The 18,659-nt window shown below is 34.3% G+C and overlaps 1 protein-coding gene across 2 annotated transcripts in view; it reads right to left on the bottom strand.

Moving 5' to 3' along the window:
- Positions 1-18,659, bottom strand: part of LOC135847796 (RNA-binding protein 24-like) — a 254,048-nt gene that overhangs the window by 181,519 nt on the left and 53,870 nt on the right. For both annotated transcript variants that reach the window (XM_065367515.1, XM_065367514.1), the window contains exon 2: positions 4,223-4,346. In XM_065367515.1, coding sequence (XP_065223587.1) covers positions 4,223-4,346 — 124 coding nt within the window. The remainder of the gene's footprint in view (positions 1-4,222; positions 4,347-18,659) is intronic.

The following is an 18,659-nucleotide window of genomic DNA, read 5'->3' as shown; positions in this document are numbered from 1 at the left end:
TTTAAAATGGCAATGAAATTTTATACGTCGTGTTGACACATCGTTAGCTTTAATATCTACGTACGTATGCTACGTTCTGTGTATAGTTTGTACCGGTATCCTCGTGTATGAATAAAGCAGCGAGAAAAAAAATTTCAACGCGAGGCAAGATGAGGTTTTGATCTCGTTCCAAAATCTGAATATATATGTACTATAAGAACGTCGCTTGTCGACTCGTCGTTCTAATATAATATGGTCAGAATTCCACAAATTCGAGTCTAACACTACAACCATACAGTATACACACTTATGGAGAAGTGTTCTCGTTATATACTTCAGCTACGGTGACGTAAAAAATTCACGTTAAAAAGTTCATCTTTTCTTTACGCTTATGAAAAGGGTTACCTATCCAATATCATTTACACGCAGTATACGAATTTATAGCTTCAAATTGAATGAAGTAGCTAAGAAGCTTAGAGACTACGAATAGGTATACAAGTACGAAAGGTCGACTCGAAATTACCTATACCATTCTACTGTACGAGTACTTGAGCTCCTTTTTTACATACCCAGCTCTGTAGCACGTACGACACGTGATTGAGTGACTAATCATCGATATTTTCGATTTTGAATCGATACAGGCTTAAAGTAGAATACCCTTGCAAAAATTTTATAGATTTCTCTCGAAATGATTTCAAAGAAAGGTAAATTTCAAGTTGCTTTTCTGAGAGTGACCGATTATCACTTACGAGGGAAGTAGGTATCTCAACCAGCGAGACATTTTTTAACTAAACAAAAGGGAATTGAAAGAGGACCTCAAAATATGCCATTGGCAAAAATTTCAGAAGCTAAAATTCATTTTTCGATTTTTAGCTAATTTTTGAAAATTGAAATTTGGCCCATTTCTTATTATGAAAAAAAATCAAAATTTGATCACTCTGACATAAAAGGCTCAAATTTGGTTTGTACCTACCATATTATTTTCGACCTCCTGAATCGATTGGTGGACGTCTCGAACTTTTTTCTTCACCAGTACACAAACGAAGAATTTTTAATTCCCCCCCCCCCAATGATGCCCTGAGAAAATTTTGAATTTAAACCAGCACAAAAAGATTTTTGAAAATATGTGCCTAAATCGATCGAAAGGGCCACAAAGATTGTGAATTCAATTTACAGGTGCTGAATTTTATTTTCACGCTATATTTACAGTTTTTTTTTTTTTTTTTTTTTTTTTGGAAACGGATGAAATCCGAAAAATTTTTGGATACTCTAGAACGGTTCGAAATTATTTCTGAAATTCCAGTGTGTTATGTCAATTTGATCAAAGTTTTGATTTTTTTTCATGAGAAATGGGTCATCATACTTGCATTTTTAAAAATTCGGCAAAAATCGAAAATGAATTTCAACACCAGAAATTTTTGCTAGCGGTGTATTTTTTGGATCTTCTTTTGATTCCCTTTAGTCCGGTCCGAAAACTTTAACTTTTGTGCCAGTTGGGATATCAAATGAGTGCATCTGATCCATAGAAGGTCCTTTCATGTTGAAAGTCGATAGCTAAGTAGGTTCATTTCAGCTAAAATTAATACATAAATTCTTGTTTCGTTGATTTTGTTGGCCTTATAAAACGTAAAACTTCAGGTAAGGTGAACATCCGCGAATGATTTGGATCTCATAAGGGTTCATTTGAGAAAGTTTATAGGCTCAGATTCCTCTTCTCTCCAGGATCCCCCAAAAAAGCGTATTAAAAGAAAGGGGAGATAAGAGCCCCAAAACTTTAAAAACTGTAACGAAAAACCTAAAATTTTTGAAACATAAATTTTTCAAAATTTTGAAAAAGTATGTACTTTTTTGATTCTTTTTTACTTCGTTTTCATTACATATAAATCTATCCATTTCTTCTTTTTACTCTGAGCATGCTCGAAGTTTACCATGCCCTAAAAATAGGTCCAAATTTCATTTCAATTTACAAACCATCAAAATTCTTAAATTACAATTTGTACAGGGATTTTTGTGGTTATTAAGATTTTGTCAACACATCTACCCCCCCCCCGGGCTTCATCTGAATTAAAATCCTTTTCCCAGATTCACTTCTCCACGATATACTTATCACTTCAGAGTTTATGTTGATGGAATGACAGCAAAATGTATCAAAATGAATAAAATGAAGGTTTCCCAAATTTCGAGTAAATTTCACCACCCGCACCCCCTCACCAACTCTCCACAAATTTCTCATGTTTCATCTCCCTCCAACACGTTAAATTTCAGGTGCTATAAATTAAATTTGTCAAATTTCAACAATAATGAAAATATCAAAATTTGATTCAATTGTGGTATAAAATTGTCAGAAAAACTGGACGAAAACCCAAAAATACTGCAAAAAAGCAAAATTTTGAATGTAAATATCATAATAACGTTCAATGAATTTTTTAAAGAAACTTGGCTGCATCGTTTTCAAAAAACCCAATTAGAAGGGATGTACGAGTAATAAAATTCACATTTCTGCTCTCGAACTTCAATTATTACCGATTTCCACATGAATTTTGTAATTTTGAACCCCCTTTTTCTTCCAAAAAACTTCTAAATTTTCAGGTGATAAGTAAGTCTATTTTTTGAACTTTGAGCATTTTTTCAAAAAGCCAAAAACAAAAAAATCAAAATTTTACCTAGCTGAGCTAGAAAGTAGAAATTCGGTACGAAGATCATTTTCGCTCTTTTCGCACTCTCTCCTCTCCCGAACCTAATGGAAAGAATTTTGAGCGGTAATGCAAAGTTCTGGAGCCTCCAGAAATGGTTTTTACCCACAATATTCACGTTATTTAATTTATGGTCACTAGAGATGATTTTTTTTCAAACAAACCCCTCCCCCTCACTTCTAAACTCCCCCACTGTCAGAAAAATTTTTAGTTGGATGATTGAAAATTTAGATTTCAAGATTCTTAATAAGTATTCAAAACTCAAATCAGTAAAAACCTATCATTCAAAAATTCTTTTACAAATAAGGATTACTTACTTTTGAAATCTACTCGTATATCTATAAAATCGACTGCACGAGAACAATCCTTTCGCAACAACACAATCACGTCAATTAATACGACGAAAAGAAAATCTATTCATAAACTCAAGATACTCGTAAAATTACCTATCTTGGTCCACATTGCACTAGCACGATAGATACTACGTTAATTTCCACTCGAGTTATTTCAGTCGATATCATTAGCAGCGAAGTTAGCTTTAACGTTGCGTTTCTACCCCAGCCACATACAAATAATCACTTTTATAGCCGAAAACGTACCTATAGGTGAATTTCGTGTTGCAATTTAGCCGGCTGGTTCATTTTCGTATACGTTCAATGTAAACAATTAAATATAGTACATCAATCGTAAAATCAACAAACTCGATGAAAAAACACCTCCTAAACAGTTTTAATTTAGCAAAACGTTTCGTCGTCGGTGAAAAGGAAACTCGACGTAATTCAAATCCTAAAAATAAACGAAAGCTTTTTTCCCAAAAACGAACGTGTATAAAAACCACTCTCGAGAACTCGTCCAAGAAGAGTATAGAAACGAAAACGAGAATGGAAAAAAAAGAGAAGAAAAAGAGGAGAAGCGTTAAAAAAGGTCTAAAATCGATAAACTTGATAGTTAAAAGTGAAACCTATAATATAAAATTCTACCCTATAATTTCACTCGGGAGAAAGCCAGATAGAGAACGAGAGAGAGAGAGTAGAGTTGGAAAACTTCGAACGAGTGGATATTGTGCCATCTAAACATACGTATAATTGTCATTTAATTCCGCTTAAAGAAAGCAAAAATAAAAAGAAAGAAAGCAGGAAAAAAAGACGAACAAAGAACAAACGTATATATACGAGTATAGGATAAAAACTCTGAAAATAGTGGTGCTACATCACGAATGTTTTTCCTCCGCAAACACAACGACTTGACGTTGAGTTTCCCTCTGTGCTATGTAACTAATTTGCTGCATTTGCTGCTGATGCGAAAAATCACTATACTCGCGTTTAAGCAGCTCTCGACGACGCTCGCCGTTCAATTAAATAATAAAAACGACGCGGCGGGTGTAAATTACTTCGTTAAAGGTAATTTCGTATAAATATTTAAAGTCTCCCAAACCGCAAAACGCGGTTAATACTTAATTGCGCCCAAAACGCCGCGATGCCTCTTGCACCCGAAGCGACCCTCCGGCCCGGCCCATTCTCCACTATCATAATAATTCTTTAAGCACTTACTCGGTGGTATAACTCGGGGTTTCGCTCCTAAAATTGCCAGGTTCACGTTTGCTTTTCGGCCGTCAATTATCGGATTTGGGTCCTTGCAGGCTCGTTCGGCTGCTGGTCTGTCGCCCATAATCACCTGTAACATTTCAGATGGACGTCATTGAAACTTCTTCGTAAACACGACGATCAGTTCATAAATACTCAATAAACATTTTAATCGTAAAGGAATTTTCAATACATTAGAATTTTACCATCGAGCAAGTAAAGTTACACTAATCTGTGTATTAGAATCATTATTTCAATAGGTTGATAACCAAACATCTAAGGCAGCATAAAAGCAGCTTTCACCACAGATCACAAAAGACCTTCAAGATTTCAAATATCATCTTGAGAGATTTAGAGATGCCACAATTTGTGATCAAAATAGAGCAAAAACGACGATTATTGCAACTTTGGCCTTTTCTAACAACCATAAAAACATTAAGGTTACATTGGCAAATTTTTTGATTGGACAGGAGGGGTAGGGGAGGTACACTTCCATTTGAACTATCGATTTTTTATGATTAGAGTTCAAAGATGGAAAAAAATGGCACAAAGTTATGAGAATTTTTTATAATTTTATGAATTTTCTTGTTTTCAGGTAAAAAAAAGTTGTGAAACTACAATCAAAATTTTTAGTTTGGGAGCTCTTTTCTGTCTACTTAATTCACTTCGTAAAAATTTGTTTGGAATCCTGAATTTCCAATGAAAATTCGTTCAAATTATTTTCATCGAAATTTCAAATTAAAAAGCAATCCGAATCTTTTTTTTGATGAAAATTGAATTTTTAAAAATTTGAAATCTAATTTACTCCAGATTTACATCGAAAACATTCACTTAATTTAGGTATATTTCGAGTTGAATTTCAATCCAAAGTTTTACGGAAATGTAATAATTAAATTTCATTATGAATTTCAAACAAAAATGCAACTTTACTGAAAAATCGTTACGTAAAAATTCAATTCTAATTAACTTCCAAGTAGAAGATTCATCTCAAAATTTGATAAGATTTTGGATTTTTTTCAAATAAATTTTTTTCAAGTTTACGTTCTTCTAAAAATTGAGATCAAATGAATTCAAGAGCAAAATTTGGAGTTGATTTTTACTTTGAATTGCAATCTAATCGAATTCTCACTAGATGCATAGGTACAGGTACTTGGGATAAATTCTAAGAATTTGCGAAAAATAAGAAAGAATCAACTTTGACATGTATTTGAAGAGCTCTATTCCAAAGTGGGTTAAGTCATTTTTTCCTCCAAAAAATACGTTTAAAGTTTTTGATGCTGAAATTTGTTCTATTTCCAAAGGTCGGTGCACCTTTCCTTTCTTTGGACATACATAGAACAATTACTTGTAGAAAAATTTATTTTGAAAAATCGATGACCTAACCCACTTTTGAAGTAAAAATCCCCGTAAAACGTGCCTTTTTTCAAAATGACTTAACCCACTTTGGAATAGAGTTCTTCATTTTAATACAATGTTCTTGAAATGGATGTTTTTGATAATAAAGTCCATTAATATCGATGTATCGCTCTTCTATGTAAATATCCTCAAATCCCCAAAAATGAATCAAAAATGACAAAAATGTCAAAATAAAGACTCCTATGGATGAAAACATCCACTTCAAAGACATTTTTAAAAAAATCCAATTTTTCCCATTTTCAACTCTAAAAGTATACATAATGTGAGAAAACCCCAATGAATAAAGATAAGATAAGGTAAGTATCAGATGAAAACAACTTCATTTGAATATTTTGGATTTTTTTCAAAATTCCAATAAGTCATTTTTGAAGCAATTCAAACGACTGATGGAAGAGAAACAGGAAAAACAGGATTCTAGTGGGAAAAATTTCAAAATTGTCTTAAATCATTGCATTGGACATCACTAATCATCAAATCAGAGTGCAAGATTTTTGAGGGACTTGTAGATTTTCGCATTATCTTGAGCACTGGGTCTCAGACGTAAGTTCACTTACTCTCTCCGCCCCTTCCCATCAGTCAAAAAATACATTTTTGAGATTCAGGAATACTTTCAGATGAACTAATTCTCTTTTCCCAGTGCTCCCTGAACGCTTGCCACTAATCGTGAAGTAAACCATACTCGATTGAATTTTATTTTTCAGCTCCTTTGCAGAAAAAATTCACGCGAATGAAAAAAAAAATGTAAAAATTGATATTTTAGTAGAAAAATTGAAATTTACCGTCAATAATTTTCTATTTTACGCGCCTTCGATAATCTTTTTCGGTTCGCCTCCAATTTTGGTTATTGACAGGTGTCCATCATTTTACAAATCGCGTTCTTTTTCAATTCACCCGTAATGTAAGCAAAATAACGTTTGAATCAGATGAAAATCCCATTTTCGACGATATTATGTATAAACATGATTTTGAAATACGACCATAGACCGGATGAACATATGCCAATAATTATGGAATAATTTCACACCCCCTTTTTGAATAATATCTATCGCCTTCGATGCAAAATAATATTTACATTCATGCAAATTGGTGTTAATTGCTTCGTTGCCTCGATACACCTATATACAGTAGCGACTAAATAATGCGAACTTATTACCTTTATGCTGACGGTATCGTTAAATGGACAACATTATACTGATGCTATACTATATATACGAGAGTATATACGTATAGGTATTACATAACGTAAGGTAAAATCCTCCCCCCTCGCCCTTGTTGCTTTCCTCTTTACCGAACTCAATAAGAACGTCACTTTGGGCGCATGTTAATGGAAAACTGTTCCTCTCGCGATAAATAACCCTCGGGCCGAATTTTCCGCTGATAAAAGATAAACGTTAGCGTGAATATTTTATACGTGCGAATTCGCCGACATACGTATACCTTTACCTACCGCGTGGCAAATAAATTGCTTCAAATGATACGTAAATTCATTGGCCTTTTGCACCCATACTACTACTGTACATATATACTGTGCGTATATACGAGAGCAACATACGTTTACATTAATATACATAATTTAGATAGTGCTATACTGTGTTTAGGTGTAGAGGTATAGACTATGTGTTTGTGTATAGGTGGTCCATTCGATCCAATATAGTTTGTAGTATGTTTATATAATACACCTCTTCTTGAACCCTTTCGCTATAGCATATATTCATCTAAACGCGATCAGCATACATGGTATATTTTCCTACGTAGTACATACAATTATAAGGTAATTATTGCTTCAATTGAAAATCGGCATCGCTAATTGCCATCGAATACGATTTTCTTTCTCGTACACGAGTATATACCCGTTTGTCGTTCATTGGCGTGAAACTTTTCGTTTCGTATACAAAGAGCACCCTGTATGCAGTGCATTGCATATAGTGCAAGTCTACGAACAGTACAGGGTTGATTTTACAATGCAATTTTACCAGCAACGATAACGGTGGCTGATTCAATTAACTCTGTCATTTTCAACGCACTGTGTAAAGTACAGCGAGAGCTAATAGACAGACACGAATCTACAACGTGGTATACGTACATTATACATTGATAGTATACGTAATGAAAGATTCCATCACAATGAAAAGTTTAAAATTTCTCCTTTAATGAATAATGAACGAAACCAAATTACCAGCTCGAAGCTTCAGCTCTTTGTGAATTATCGGGTTGCGTTGAAAAGCTATTATTTACGTATAAAGTACCTTCACTACCTACATCTGGCTTGAGCTGTAATGACAACGTGATCGAGAAAGAAATTTCAAATTTAATTCACCTATCGAAGAAACGAAAAATTACACGTAAGTAATTGGTAGTTTACCTACTTGACGGATCTATAGCCTACTCTATGTGTGTTGTAAATATGGTCTAGGTACTAATTGTACTCGTAAATAATTTATGTTCACCTTCCTACTGCAATTTTCGTCGTCAAGTTGCCAAACTACGAGATTTGATACATAGTATCTGAATAAAAACATATTCCAGTCATATACTGTGACTAATTTGAACGCTTGCAAGAGAGCCATTCCACGTCAATTCAACCAAGAAGTGGTAAGGGAGGGGTCGACAATTTTCTTGAAATTTTTTCAGTAGAAAGACCTTCCGAAGAAATGACCAATGGCGCAAATCGCAGCCCTCTAGCCCTTTTTTAAAAGCTGCTAGGAGGTGTCAAAGTTTTCAGTGAACTTAAAATATCATCCACTTCAGCAAAGGATTACTTACTCGATAACCGCGATACCTATTATCTACCAAAATGGAACTTTTTCTAATAGTTCGGGTTTTAAAAGATTTTTTGGTGATATCATAAGAATCAGGGTTGCCTTTTTTTTCGTACGAAAAATTAGCTCGAAAAGTTTCAAAACGTAGTTTTCATATCGTTCCAACACTCAAAAATTCTGAAAAAAATATATTATGTACAACTTTTCATGCTGAACAACGTACGAATTAAAAAATTAGAATGGCATTATTTCGTAAAGTCTATTTAAAAAAATTAAAAGTTTGTGAAAAAATGCGGTTTTTAGATTTAAAACGTGAAAAAAAGTTTCAATTGGTGAAGTTGACCCATTTGACCCCTATTTTTACGTATTCGTTGAAAAAGTTGAAAAATCCCTTCCACTCGTTGAAATGGGCTAATCACAAAAAAATCAAAATTCGAAAAAATTCAATTTTCGATTTCAAACATCAAAAAAAGTTTAAAATTATTCAGTTGTCTTATTTTGACCTCTTTCTGACTTATTTCATGAAAAAGTTGGTAAAAATTACACTCATAAGGTAGCAAAAAATTTAAAAATCGTTAATTTTTTCAATTCACTCAGAATTTTGATATTATTATTAGGAAAACATTGTTCAATTCTTCATAATGTCTGACTTCCAAAAGTTCGAAAAAAATATGAGGTAAATACTCATCATTATGTTGGACTTTTTAAAAAAATGACAATTTACAACATTACGCTGGACTTTTGAAAATGAAACAATTACTGATCTTTGAAATTTTTATTGTATCAAAGTTGAGAGGCCCGAAAGTAGACAAAACTTGAAAGGCCGGACAGGAAGACAGGCGACCTTGAAGGGATAGACAGGCACGCGCGTACAACCGCAAAAGCCAGACACAGAGGTCAATGACCTTTAAAGACCTGACAGGAAGACAGCGGGTCAATGACCTCAAGAGGGCAGACATGCACCAGCCAGATGGATCAATTATTTCGAGGTGGTCAGACAGGAAAACAGGCGACCTTGAGAAGCCAGACAGACAGGTCAATGACCTTAAAAGGGAAAACAAACAGACAGCCTTGGGAAACCGGACAGACACGCAGACAACCTCAAGAGGTCAGAAAAACGGTTCAATGACCTTAAGAGAGCAGACAGACAGTCTCAAGAAGTCAGACATATATGGGTCAATGACCTTGAGAGGTCAGAAAGCAGATGACCCTCCGGAGAAGCAAGACAGACAGACAACTTGTGGAAGCCAGACAGGCACACAGAAAACCTCAAAAAGCCAGACAGACGGGTCAATGACCTTGAGAGACCAGGCCGGAAGACAGACGAATCAATGACCTAAAGAAGTTTGGATGATCGTGTCTGATGGAGCATTAATAATGCAACTTAACCAAAACACATTTAAAACTTTTCTTGAAGAAGAGACTCTTCCCCCCCCCACCATTTTTTTAGAATTTGAGCAATGTGAAAAAAATGGAAATTATCTCAATTTTTTGGAAGACAGTATTCACAGGGTTGAGGGTACAATATTAATAAAATTTTCCCCCCTCGAACTTCTACCAATAAATTGAATTTTCCTAATCGACGTTACTCTAGGAACGTTTTAGCTTAAATCATTCTTTATGAAATGAAGATATTATCTCTCGTACCTACATATGTGTAAGTAAAAGACTTCAATCTTAAAATAATATTTTCCACAAAATTAGTAAAAATTCAAAAATTATTTCCAAGATCTATGCTAGGGGCAGCTTTAAATACACCAATTGAAATTAAGGAGGGTCGAGGGAATACAGTCAGGCAAAAATATAGCAATATTATGATGAATCGTGTACAATATATAATTATACATTACACATAGGCGCGTATATGACGAGCTGCGGCGCAGCTAATGTATCTACGTCTAATGAATTCGGAAAGCTTTTGAAGCTTATATTGTTTTGCGCGTAGTTATCAGTTATTCCATTAATAGCTTTAAATCGAGTTCGCTCGAATTTTCGGCAACTTCCATTTGTTTCGAGAAGGTATTAATTCTGTTTTATCTCTTCCAAGAGAGAGGATTTTCGAGATAGTAATTACACCAGGCTGTATTATCTATAGTATAGAGTAAACGCCGCCGCCGCCACCGCCGCCGTCGCCCGCCTCCATGCGCGTATTCCCGAGGAGATTTTAATTTTCTATGTCACTTAACTAACCCTCTTTACGGCATCCTAGCCCTCGCGTCGTTACTCCTCACCTCCGTGTTTAGGCAACGATACCACAATTGTCTTATAGGTAATATACCTTTTCGCCTACGTACTCTCTGCGGGCGTACAATAGCTCAATAGGCTTGTTTCGGACATTTGATACCGTATACGCGGCTCACTGACCTTTGTATACGCGCTTCGTCTTATACAATGGTTCCCTCTTCTCCACTCACCACATGTAAACTTACCCCAAGAATGTGGATTCGGTTTCGAGCGCAAAGGTTTTATATAATTTTCACCCAAGTATCGTCTCAGCACTGATACGTGTGGTATAAATTTTCGTAGTCGCGTCACCGTCGTCGTTCGGTACATTTTCTCGAAATAAGTGCCATTTTTGTCGACCTTTAAAATGGCAATATTCTCGACACCTTTCTCTCTTTTCTTTTCTTCTAGCGAGGCGAAAATCATTCGAACGAGATACAAGTACCAGAAAGGTAAGGTATTCAGAAAGGCGGAGTTAACATCGTCTTTATGTAGTACGAGATTCATCGCGATGGTAGGTAATTGGCGAACCTCGAAGCAGGTTTATAATCAACTCTTTCAATGATCGTGACTGGTGCACAGGTAGAAATACAGCTGATTGGTTGAATCAGGTTGGACCAGCGTGCTCGAGATATTGAGTCATTAATTTCTTTCAACTAAGCCGGTGTGGGTAAGACGTTCGCACGGTGAATGGATTGCGGAGGTGGGTTGTTTCTCGTTTTCTACCTGAGAGAACGATTTAACGAGATGTGATTACCTACTTATGAAAGAGATTCGACCATAGAAGACTACACATGATGACATGAGCATCTCAGCGGTCTCAATTAATACGAACGCAAGTTTAATATTCCAAACTAGCAGATCTTTCTGATATCGTCTACCTAAAAATTAATGGTGCGCGGGGAGGGGGAGGCGTTACCTAGGTTCATATTTTGAAAGAACGAATTTCATCGTCTCCCAAACCTGAATCGTTTCATTTCAAGAAATTTTTGGTTAAGAAAATACAAAAAAAATTTCTAAATTCATCCAATAAGAATTACCAAAAACTCATGAAATTATACATACATAAAGCAACATTAAAATCGTGAAAATGTACAAAAAACTGAAGAAATTTTAGCAAAATTGAAATACAGTGAAGTTGCACAAAGCACAAGCACTGTTGTCATCAAACACTGATGGAATAATTACATGAATGTTGTCAAAACATGTTTGAAAAAAATTAAAAATCAATTTATTATGAACTGACAAAGTTACAAGAAAACCCAAAAAAATTGAGAAAAGATTGCATTAAAACCATTTTAAAACATGTTTAAAATGACATAAAAACACTTATAAAGCAATAAAATTGTAAAAAAAAAAAAAACTGGAAAATATTTAAACCTACATATCAGAATGGCAGGAAAACACTTGAAAAAATTTAAATCGTTACAAAATTACTAAACAGTAAACACTGATGAAATTTCAAAAAAAAAAATTGTCAAAACTGAACATTAGCTGTATTTGCATACAAAATATCGTGAAAACATGTTAAAAAGGAAATTAAAATACTGAGGGAAAAAACATAAAAATCCATAAAAAGTGTCAAAAAATAATGATTTTGATAATCTTTTACTTTTCAAGGTGATTTTTTCGAGTGTTTTTGCTCTAAAAAAGTTGACTTTTCTTATAATCTATTTCACCTCTTTCTTTCTTCCACCCGAAAATTGAAAAAAAAATCATCCCCAATACGATAAAACGCACTTAGAATTTTCCAAGAATTCAATTTTTGATTCAGTTACTATACAAATACGTTCCTAACGCAAAATTTTTAATACAATCGTGTAATGAGATATAGGTATCTAATGAAAAAATAAAAAATTAAAACATTAAAGCCACATTGTTTTTACGAAGAGGTAGGATTCGCCAGTATTCGTTGTCGGTTTTTTCCACCATCACTCCGGTATAAAGCCTCCCAGCGTTTTTGATACTATAGGTATATACGTTTGAATAAGAGTATGAAAAAAATGGCCAAAAAAAAAAAAATGTAAAACGTTGAAGTAAAACTTACAGCAGCAAAAAGAGAGGCACCTGTATACATGGTACGGTGCTCGGATTAACAACGTACCAGTAAATTAAAAAAATGATTGAGATTTTTTTAATCCTAACGAATTTCTTCTCATTGTTTAAATCCATTGGGCTGAGCTCGGTACATTTGCACTGTTGGTTTTTAATTAAATTTCATTAATCTTTTAAGCGATGCAAAGCTATTACAATAACAAAGTAATTTTACGCGATTCGATTCAAATTTGTACGGATGTAAAAAAAATTGAAAAAATAAAAAATAATTTCGCATTCCAATTCTAGGAACGATTTGTGGAGTAGGCGAGCTTTTGATAACAACAAACTAACGGCGGTGAAAGGCTCTCGACCTCGTACAGAGTGTGAGTTTTGATTGAAATACGAAAAGGGTGATTTTGAATTTTGGCCAAGCAAATGATTGGAAAAACGAACGGTTCGCACGTCGAGTAGATGCGACAAAACCGTCGACTGTCGACGTGTTTTGCCCTCGCTCGTCCATTATACTCGTATTCGTCGTCGTAGTCGTCGCCAGTCGAAAGTTTATTTCATTGCGGTGAATATTAGGTAGGTTCGCTTTGTGTAGGCGTAGTAGTTTCCCAATCATAAATAAGTAATCAGATTTGTGTTTACCGACCAACGTAATTAAACATGCGCGATAATTTAAAACATCTTTACGCCAACCTGATTGCGAGCTTTCGACGACAATACCATCGCGATATAATGTCTACCGAACCGAGAATACCTATTTTTCCTCTACACTTCGATAATTTCATTGTTAAAATGCTGCCAGGCTTTTTCATATGAGATTTAAGTACCAACTTGGTTTTTGCATAAATTATTCAATTTCAAAACCATCCACCATCGACATCGAATCGATATTCTTCTTAAATTAAAACTGACTATAGGTTTGAAGGTGATGCCATTACGTTTTGCTATAGCTTTGTTTTCAACATCAGCGTGGGAGAAAATGCTTCTGGCACGGTAGGTCTAAGAGCAAGATAACTTGGGATATTGAATGGTGAATCCCCCCCCCCCTTCTCTAATTCAAACTTACAATGACACCGCAATGCTCAATGGCACATTCACAAGAAACCTTATCACACTAAAATAAACACTTCTCATTCAAAATTGATCAAATATGTCCCATTGTGACTCTCTTCGGAAAATTTATAGAACACAAAAACAGATGTGCAAAAAATGATGCTAAAGTTCTTCATATTTTGGTAAATACTCGACATATTCTATGTAAATGGTCGCATTCTAATGCTTTATTTTGCATTAATCCCCTCAAATATATGGAATTTTTCGAGCGAACACTTATAAACAAAACTATTCCTCATTAAATTCCCTACAAACCGAGTAACTATCATTTTTAGAGAAACATCTTCATCGCATCGCCACATCCATTAATTCCTTATGTCGCATCGTTTTCCACGTTTACCTCGTTAAATATACCAACTTCTATAGTGGAATATCGTAATAAACTATTTCTCGTAAAATTTCCTACGAGAAAGGTCATAACAATTTCCATAAAAACCTAGTAGTTGAGCCGCTATTACGTAAAATCATGTTGGCAAATTTCACAAGTGTCAAAAAATCGTAATCTCTTCTTACATTTGTCAGCTCGAAAAACTACTAAATAAGTTTTACTTTTTCATCGAATTCCTGCCCACATCCTTCGTCGAGTATTTACGTCGCATGACGAAAATCGAATCTATTTCTTGTACTTTTCTTATTGATGAATAAGATTAGAGAACAAAAAATGCTCGAGATGAACATTGTAAATAAAAGGATTACAGCAGTTGAAAAATAGATACTTTGTATCAACAACACACCACACACGCAGAGTTTTTTTTTTCAAGCTGCCATGAAGTTCAATTTTCGTGATTGACAAAATTTTCAAAAAAAAAAAAAAAACGACGGAATACTTTATGATGTCTAGTCCAGTGATGATGATATAAAGAAATTCCTTTTTCGAAAAATGACTCCCTATTTTTGATTTCAAGATTTGTCATTTTTGGAAATCTAACTAGGATAGGAATATCCTAACCAACAGAAACATGTTTGAACCGGAGAAGGCTAAATTGAAAAAACATGCAAAAATACATTACCAGCCAAAATTTCAGAATTTCAAATGCTAAAGTGCATTCTTCGATCTTTGAAGAATTATTAAAAATCAAATTTGTGTCAAAAATGAGAAAATTTCATCAAGGTGATCTGAAAAGCTGACGTGAGATTCGGTTACACCCCCCCCCCCCCCACCCTTGATTGGAAACTGATTCGAAACCGTTTTATGGAGTTGTAGAGTATCCGGGAGATATTTGAAACTTTAATTCCACAAAATTTTACCCAATGAAGTTGGAAATCTAATAAATTCAATTAGAATATTTAATTTCAACATACTGAGTCTATTGCAGGCCAGATTAAACGAACTTTATTAGAGAATAAATCAAGTCTTCGGTCGATTCAACTTATTTTGCAGAGTTCCAACTCGAGTGTTTTCAAGGAGTTCGATTATTTTTCAACAATTTTTCAAATCTTTTGCCCAATTTTTAAAAATGATTCATCAATAAGTACTACAACACTTCGTACTTCTGAAGCACTATAAAAAAGTGATCCAATTCGGAAATAAATTCAAAATAGGTTGAGTGGTGTAGGCAAGATACTCCTTAACTCTTAAACGTTCTAAAGAAGTTCATGGGACTCGCAATAGAAAATTTAATGCCCCAAAACACAGCATTTATAATTCCCGTATTTTGACAACTTCGGCAACCGTCAAGGAAAAATTTTCACATCGCGACAAAATTAAAATGAAAAAGGGTTAAATGTCGTGGGGGTTTTCGATTTTGAAAAATTTTAATTTTGGAATTTTTGGAATTCCAGTTGAAGAATAAAAACTTACCCGTAAGTATTTCTATGTAGCATCAAGATTTTCAAACAAAAAAATTTTCAGTTTGGAAGACAACCTAAATTTTTGATCGCTCTTTCGAAATTTTTACATCGAAATGAGATGCATGCTCACATCTCATTTTTCCCTTCAGATATCAAAATAAAATTTCAAAAAATTTTCAACATTTTTGCGTGATACTTATTCCCAACATTAATTTTTATTTCATCAAAAATTACCAAAATTTCAGTTTTCACAAAATTTTTTCTGGATTTTGAAATACATTTTTTTTTAAAATCGAAAAAATCACGATATCTGTCTCAATTTACTTACTTAATTTCAATTTTTCTGTGATGCGACTTTTCCTTATGAGCTATCGATGTTTGCCAAAAAAATAAATGAAATGTTGCATTAAAATTTTTCCTTCGAATGTTGAAAATTTTAGTAGGAGGAAATTGAAAACATTTTCAAGTGATAAAATTTCATTGCAAATTGTCATAAATTTGATTTTTGGTTCCCGCTTGCATCTTCAAATTTGATTTTGGAAATCGAAGTAGGTACTTCGTTTTGAGGAAATTGAGGAAATCCTTAATTTTTTAAGAGAAGGGATGACTTAAATTCATTTTTTTTCAAATGACAGAACCTTATTTTCAGTTTAACTTCTCACATGAAAATTTTTCAAATTTATTCACTGAATTTACTCTAGCTCCAGAACATTGACGGGCTCAGTCAGTATGAGTACTTCTTTTTTTAATGGTCGAATTCAATGAAAAATTAGAAACGCGATGGGTGCTCATTAGTGATCCACGTGACCGATTTCACCATTTTTCCAAAATTGATCTCTACTAGTTCAGGACCATACATTTCCCCGGAAATTTCACAAATAAAAATTTGAATAATTTACTGGGACAGGAGGGGGAAGAGGGAAGACAGTTGAAGCGAATGGAAAACACAAAATTCCTCGCATTCGACCTCGAGGGTAATGACAAGAAAATAGTGTAATCATTCGTATCCAATCCCACCATCTAATTTGTCATCTCCGGAGGCATTTTTTACTTCATTATTTCCTGCACAGTACAAGAAGTTCAAAAGGTATTTCGGAGGGTAAACTTAATTCGACAAATTAGCTACCTTTCGCGAGCTCGCAAACGGCGATTTATTTTTATATAAGAATTCCAATTTAAATATTTTTATAAGAAAATTCGTCGCCTTAGTTTTCGGAATACCTTAAAATCGCAAGTTGCAAACTCGAAAATCGGTTTACGCTACGTTGAATTATTAGTCGAGCCGACACAAAATTCGTATATTTTTTCACCGCGACTCTCATTTTGGAGAGGAAACTTTCACGACATAATTCCAAACTATTCGAAAGTTGTAAAAAAAAAAAAACTACTCAAGTTTTTCCACCGTTTGCGTTGATTTTATCGCGTAATATCTCAAATTAAAGATTTTTATCCGAGTACATAAAGTGAAATGAGGGTTTTAAAAAAAAATGTAAACTTTTAACAACTTTTTAGGCGAGGATTTTTTCTTCTTTTTTTAATTAAAACGCGAACCAAGCGTGTAATAAATATTGAAATAGGTAAAGTTTACGAATTTAATTAGGTGTATTTTACAATCTTATTAGCGTGCAAACTAATTATCGACTCGGGTATGGTAGGACGTGCACTTGAAATATGGTTTATAGGTCTGCATGTTCGTACAAAAGAGAAAGGAATCAGAGAGAAGTATACGATATCGGCGAAATTAAACGCACGTATCGAAATACCAGATGAATTATTCATCTCGGAGTTACCTTCGTATTTTCTCCTCTTTTTTTTTTCAATCCAACAATGAAACCATGTACGCGAATCGTGATGTTATTGTAAAATATAATAAATATTTCCAACACTGGGTTGAATTTTCAAATTTTCCAACCAGGTTTTGATAAACGATCGACGAGGTTATACGAGTGCTGTGAAAATCGTACAAATGTGTCACAGGTGGTGATACCGTAGAATGAGTGTAAGAGCAACAAAAAATATACGCCGATATTATTGTTTCGTTTATTGTATAGGAGACGAACTTAGGCAACCGGAATTATCAGCTGAAAACGTATTTATATCGTAATATATCGACGTGAAAAGAAAAACCAAGTCGAACGTTTCGAACAGAAGTAATTTCTCTTTCATTTCAAACTCGCCCCTTTCGTCGTCGTAAACTTTCGCCGCCGTACTGGTAGCCGTTTCAAGACGGCTTTTTCTTTCGTTTATAAAGTTTTCGTTTTTATTTCTTCCCTTTTTCATCGCAGCACAAAGCTGCAATCGAGCTCGCTCTTAAGAGTACTTACTGATGGATGGCGGAATCGTGATTAGCAAACACCATCTAAGGCGCGTGCATCGTGGGTTTTAGTATTTGTAATTTGTTGGACGATTTCAACGCCGATACTGCCATGCCGGTGGCTTCTGTTTATATCTGCCATTACACCACTATCCGTAAGTATTTTTCCACACACATTTCGTATACAGAGTGTCCCATCTGAACAACAGCCACAGTCTGAATTTGGGTATACAACCAGGCAGGAGAAAGGCAGAATTTTATGTACTATGAACGTGGGGTCTATTGGGCCTCGTTTTTTTTTTCAAAATTTGGTAAAATTTAGCCAACTTTTTTTAAGGAATGAGCTCAAATTTCAAAAAAAAAAAAAAAAAAAAAAAAAACAGAAAGAATTGGAACGTTTTAATTTGATCTGGACCAAGCTATAGTTTAAAACAATACGTTTTAAAGTTCTCCGAAGCAAACATTTGCCAGTTAGAAAAATCAACTTGGGAGCCTAAAATTTCAATTATGAGGGTCTTGTGACATACGTTTCTGCTCTAAATCAATTTCGTTCAAATGGAAGGGCGACAGTTTGGATGATTCTGCTGTTAGTAAAAATTTGAACTCTTCAAAATGAATGTTTGAGTTCACTGCAAAACATCACTTCTGGAGAACCTTCTCCTGGATCTTTTATTTGAGGCATAATCATGAAAATGAAAAAACATGACATTTTTCATGAATACTTGAGGGGCGAGGGGTAAAA

This window comes from Planococcus citri, chromosome 5 (assembly GCF_950023065.1).
Source record: "Planococcus citri chromosome 5, ihPlaCitr1.1, whole genome shotgun sequence".
Classification (NCBI taxonomy): Eukaryota; Metazoa; Arthropoda; class Insecta; order Hemiptera; family Pseudococcidae; genus Planococcus; species Planococcus citri.
This window is presented reverse-complemented; position numbering and strand designations above follow the sequence as displayed.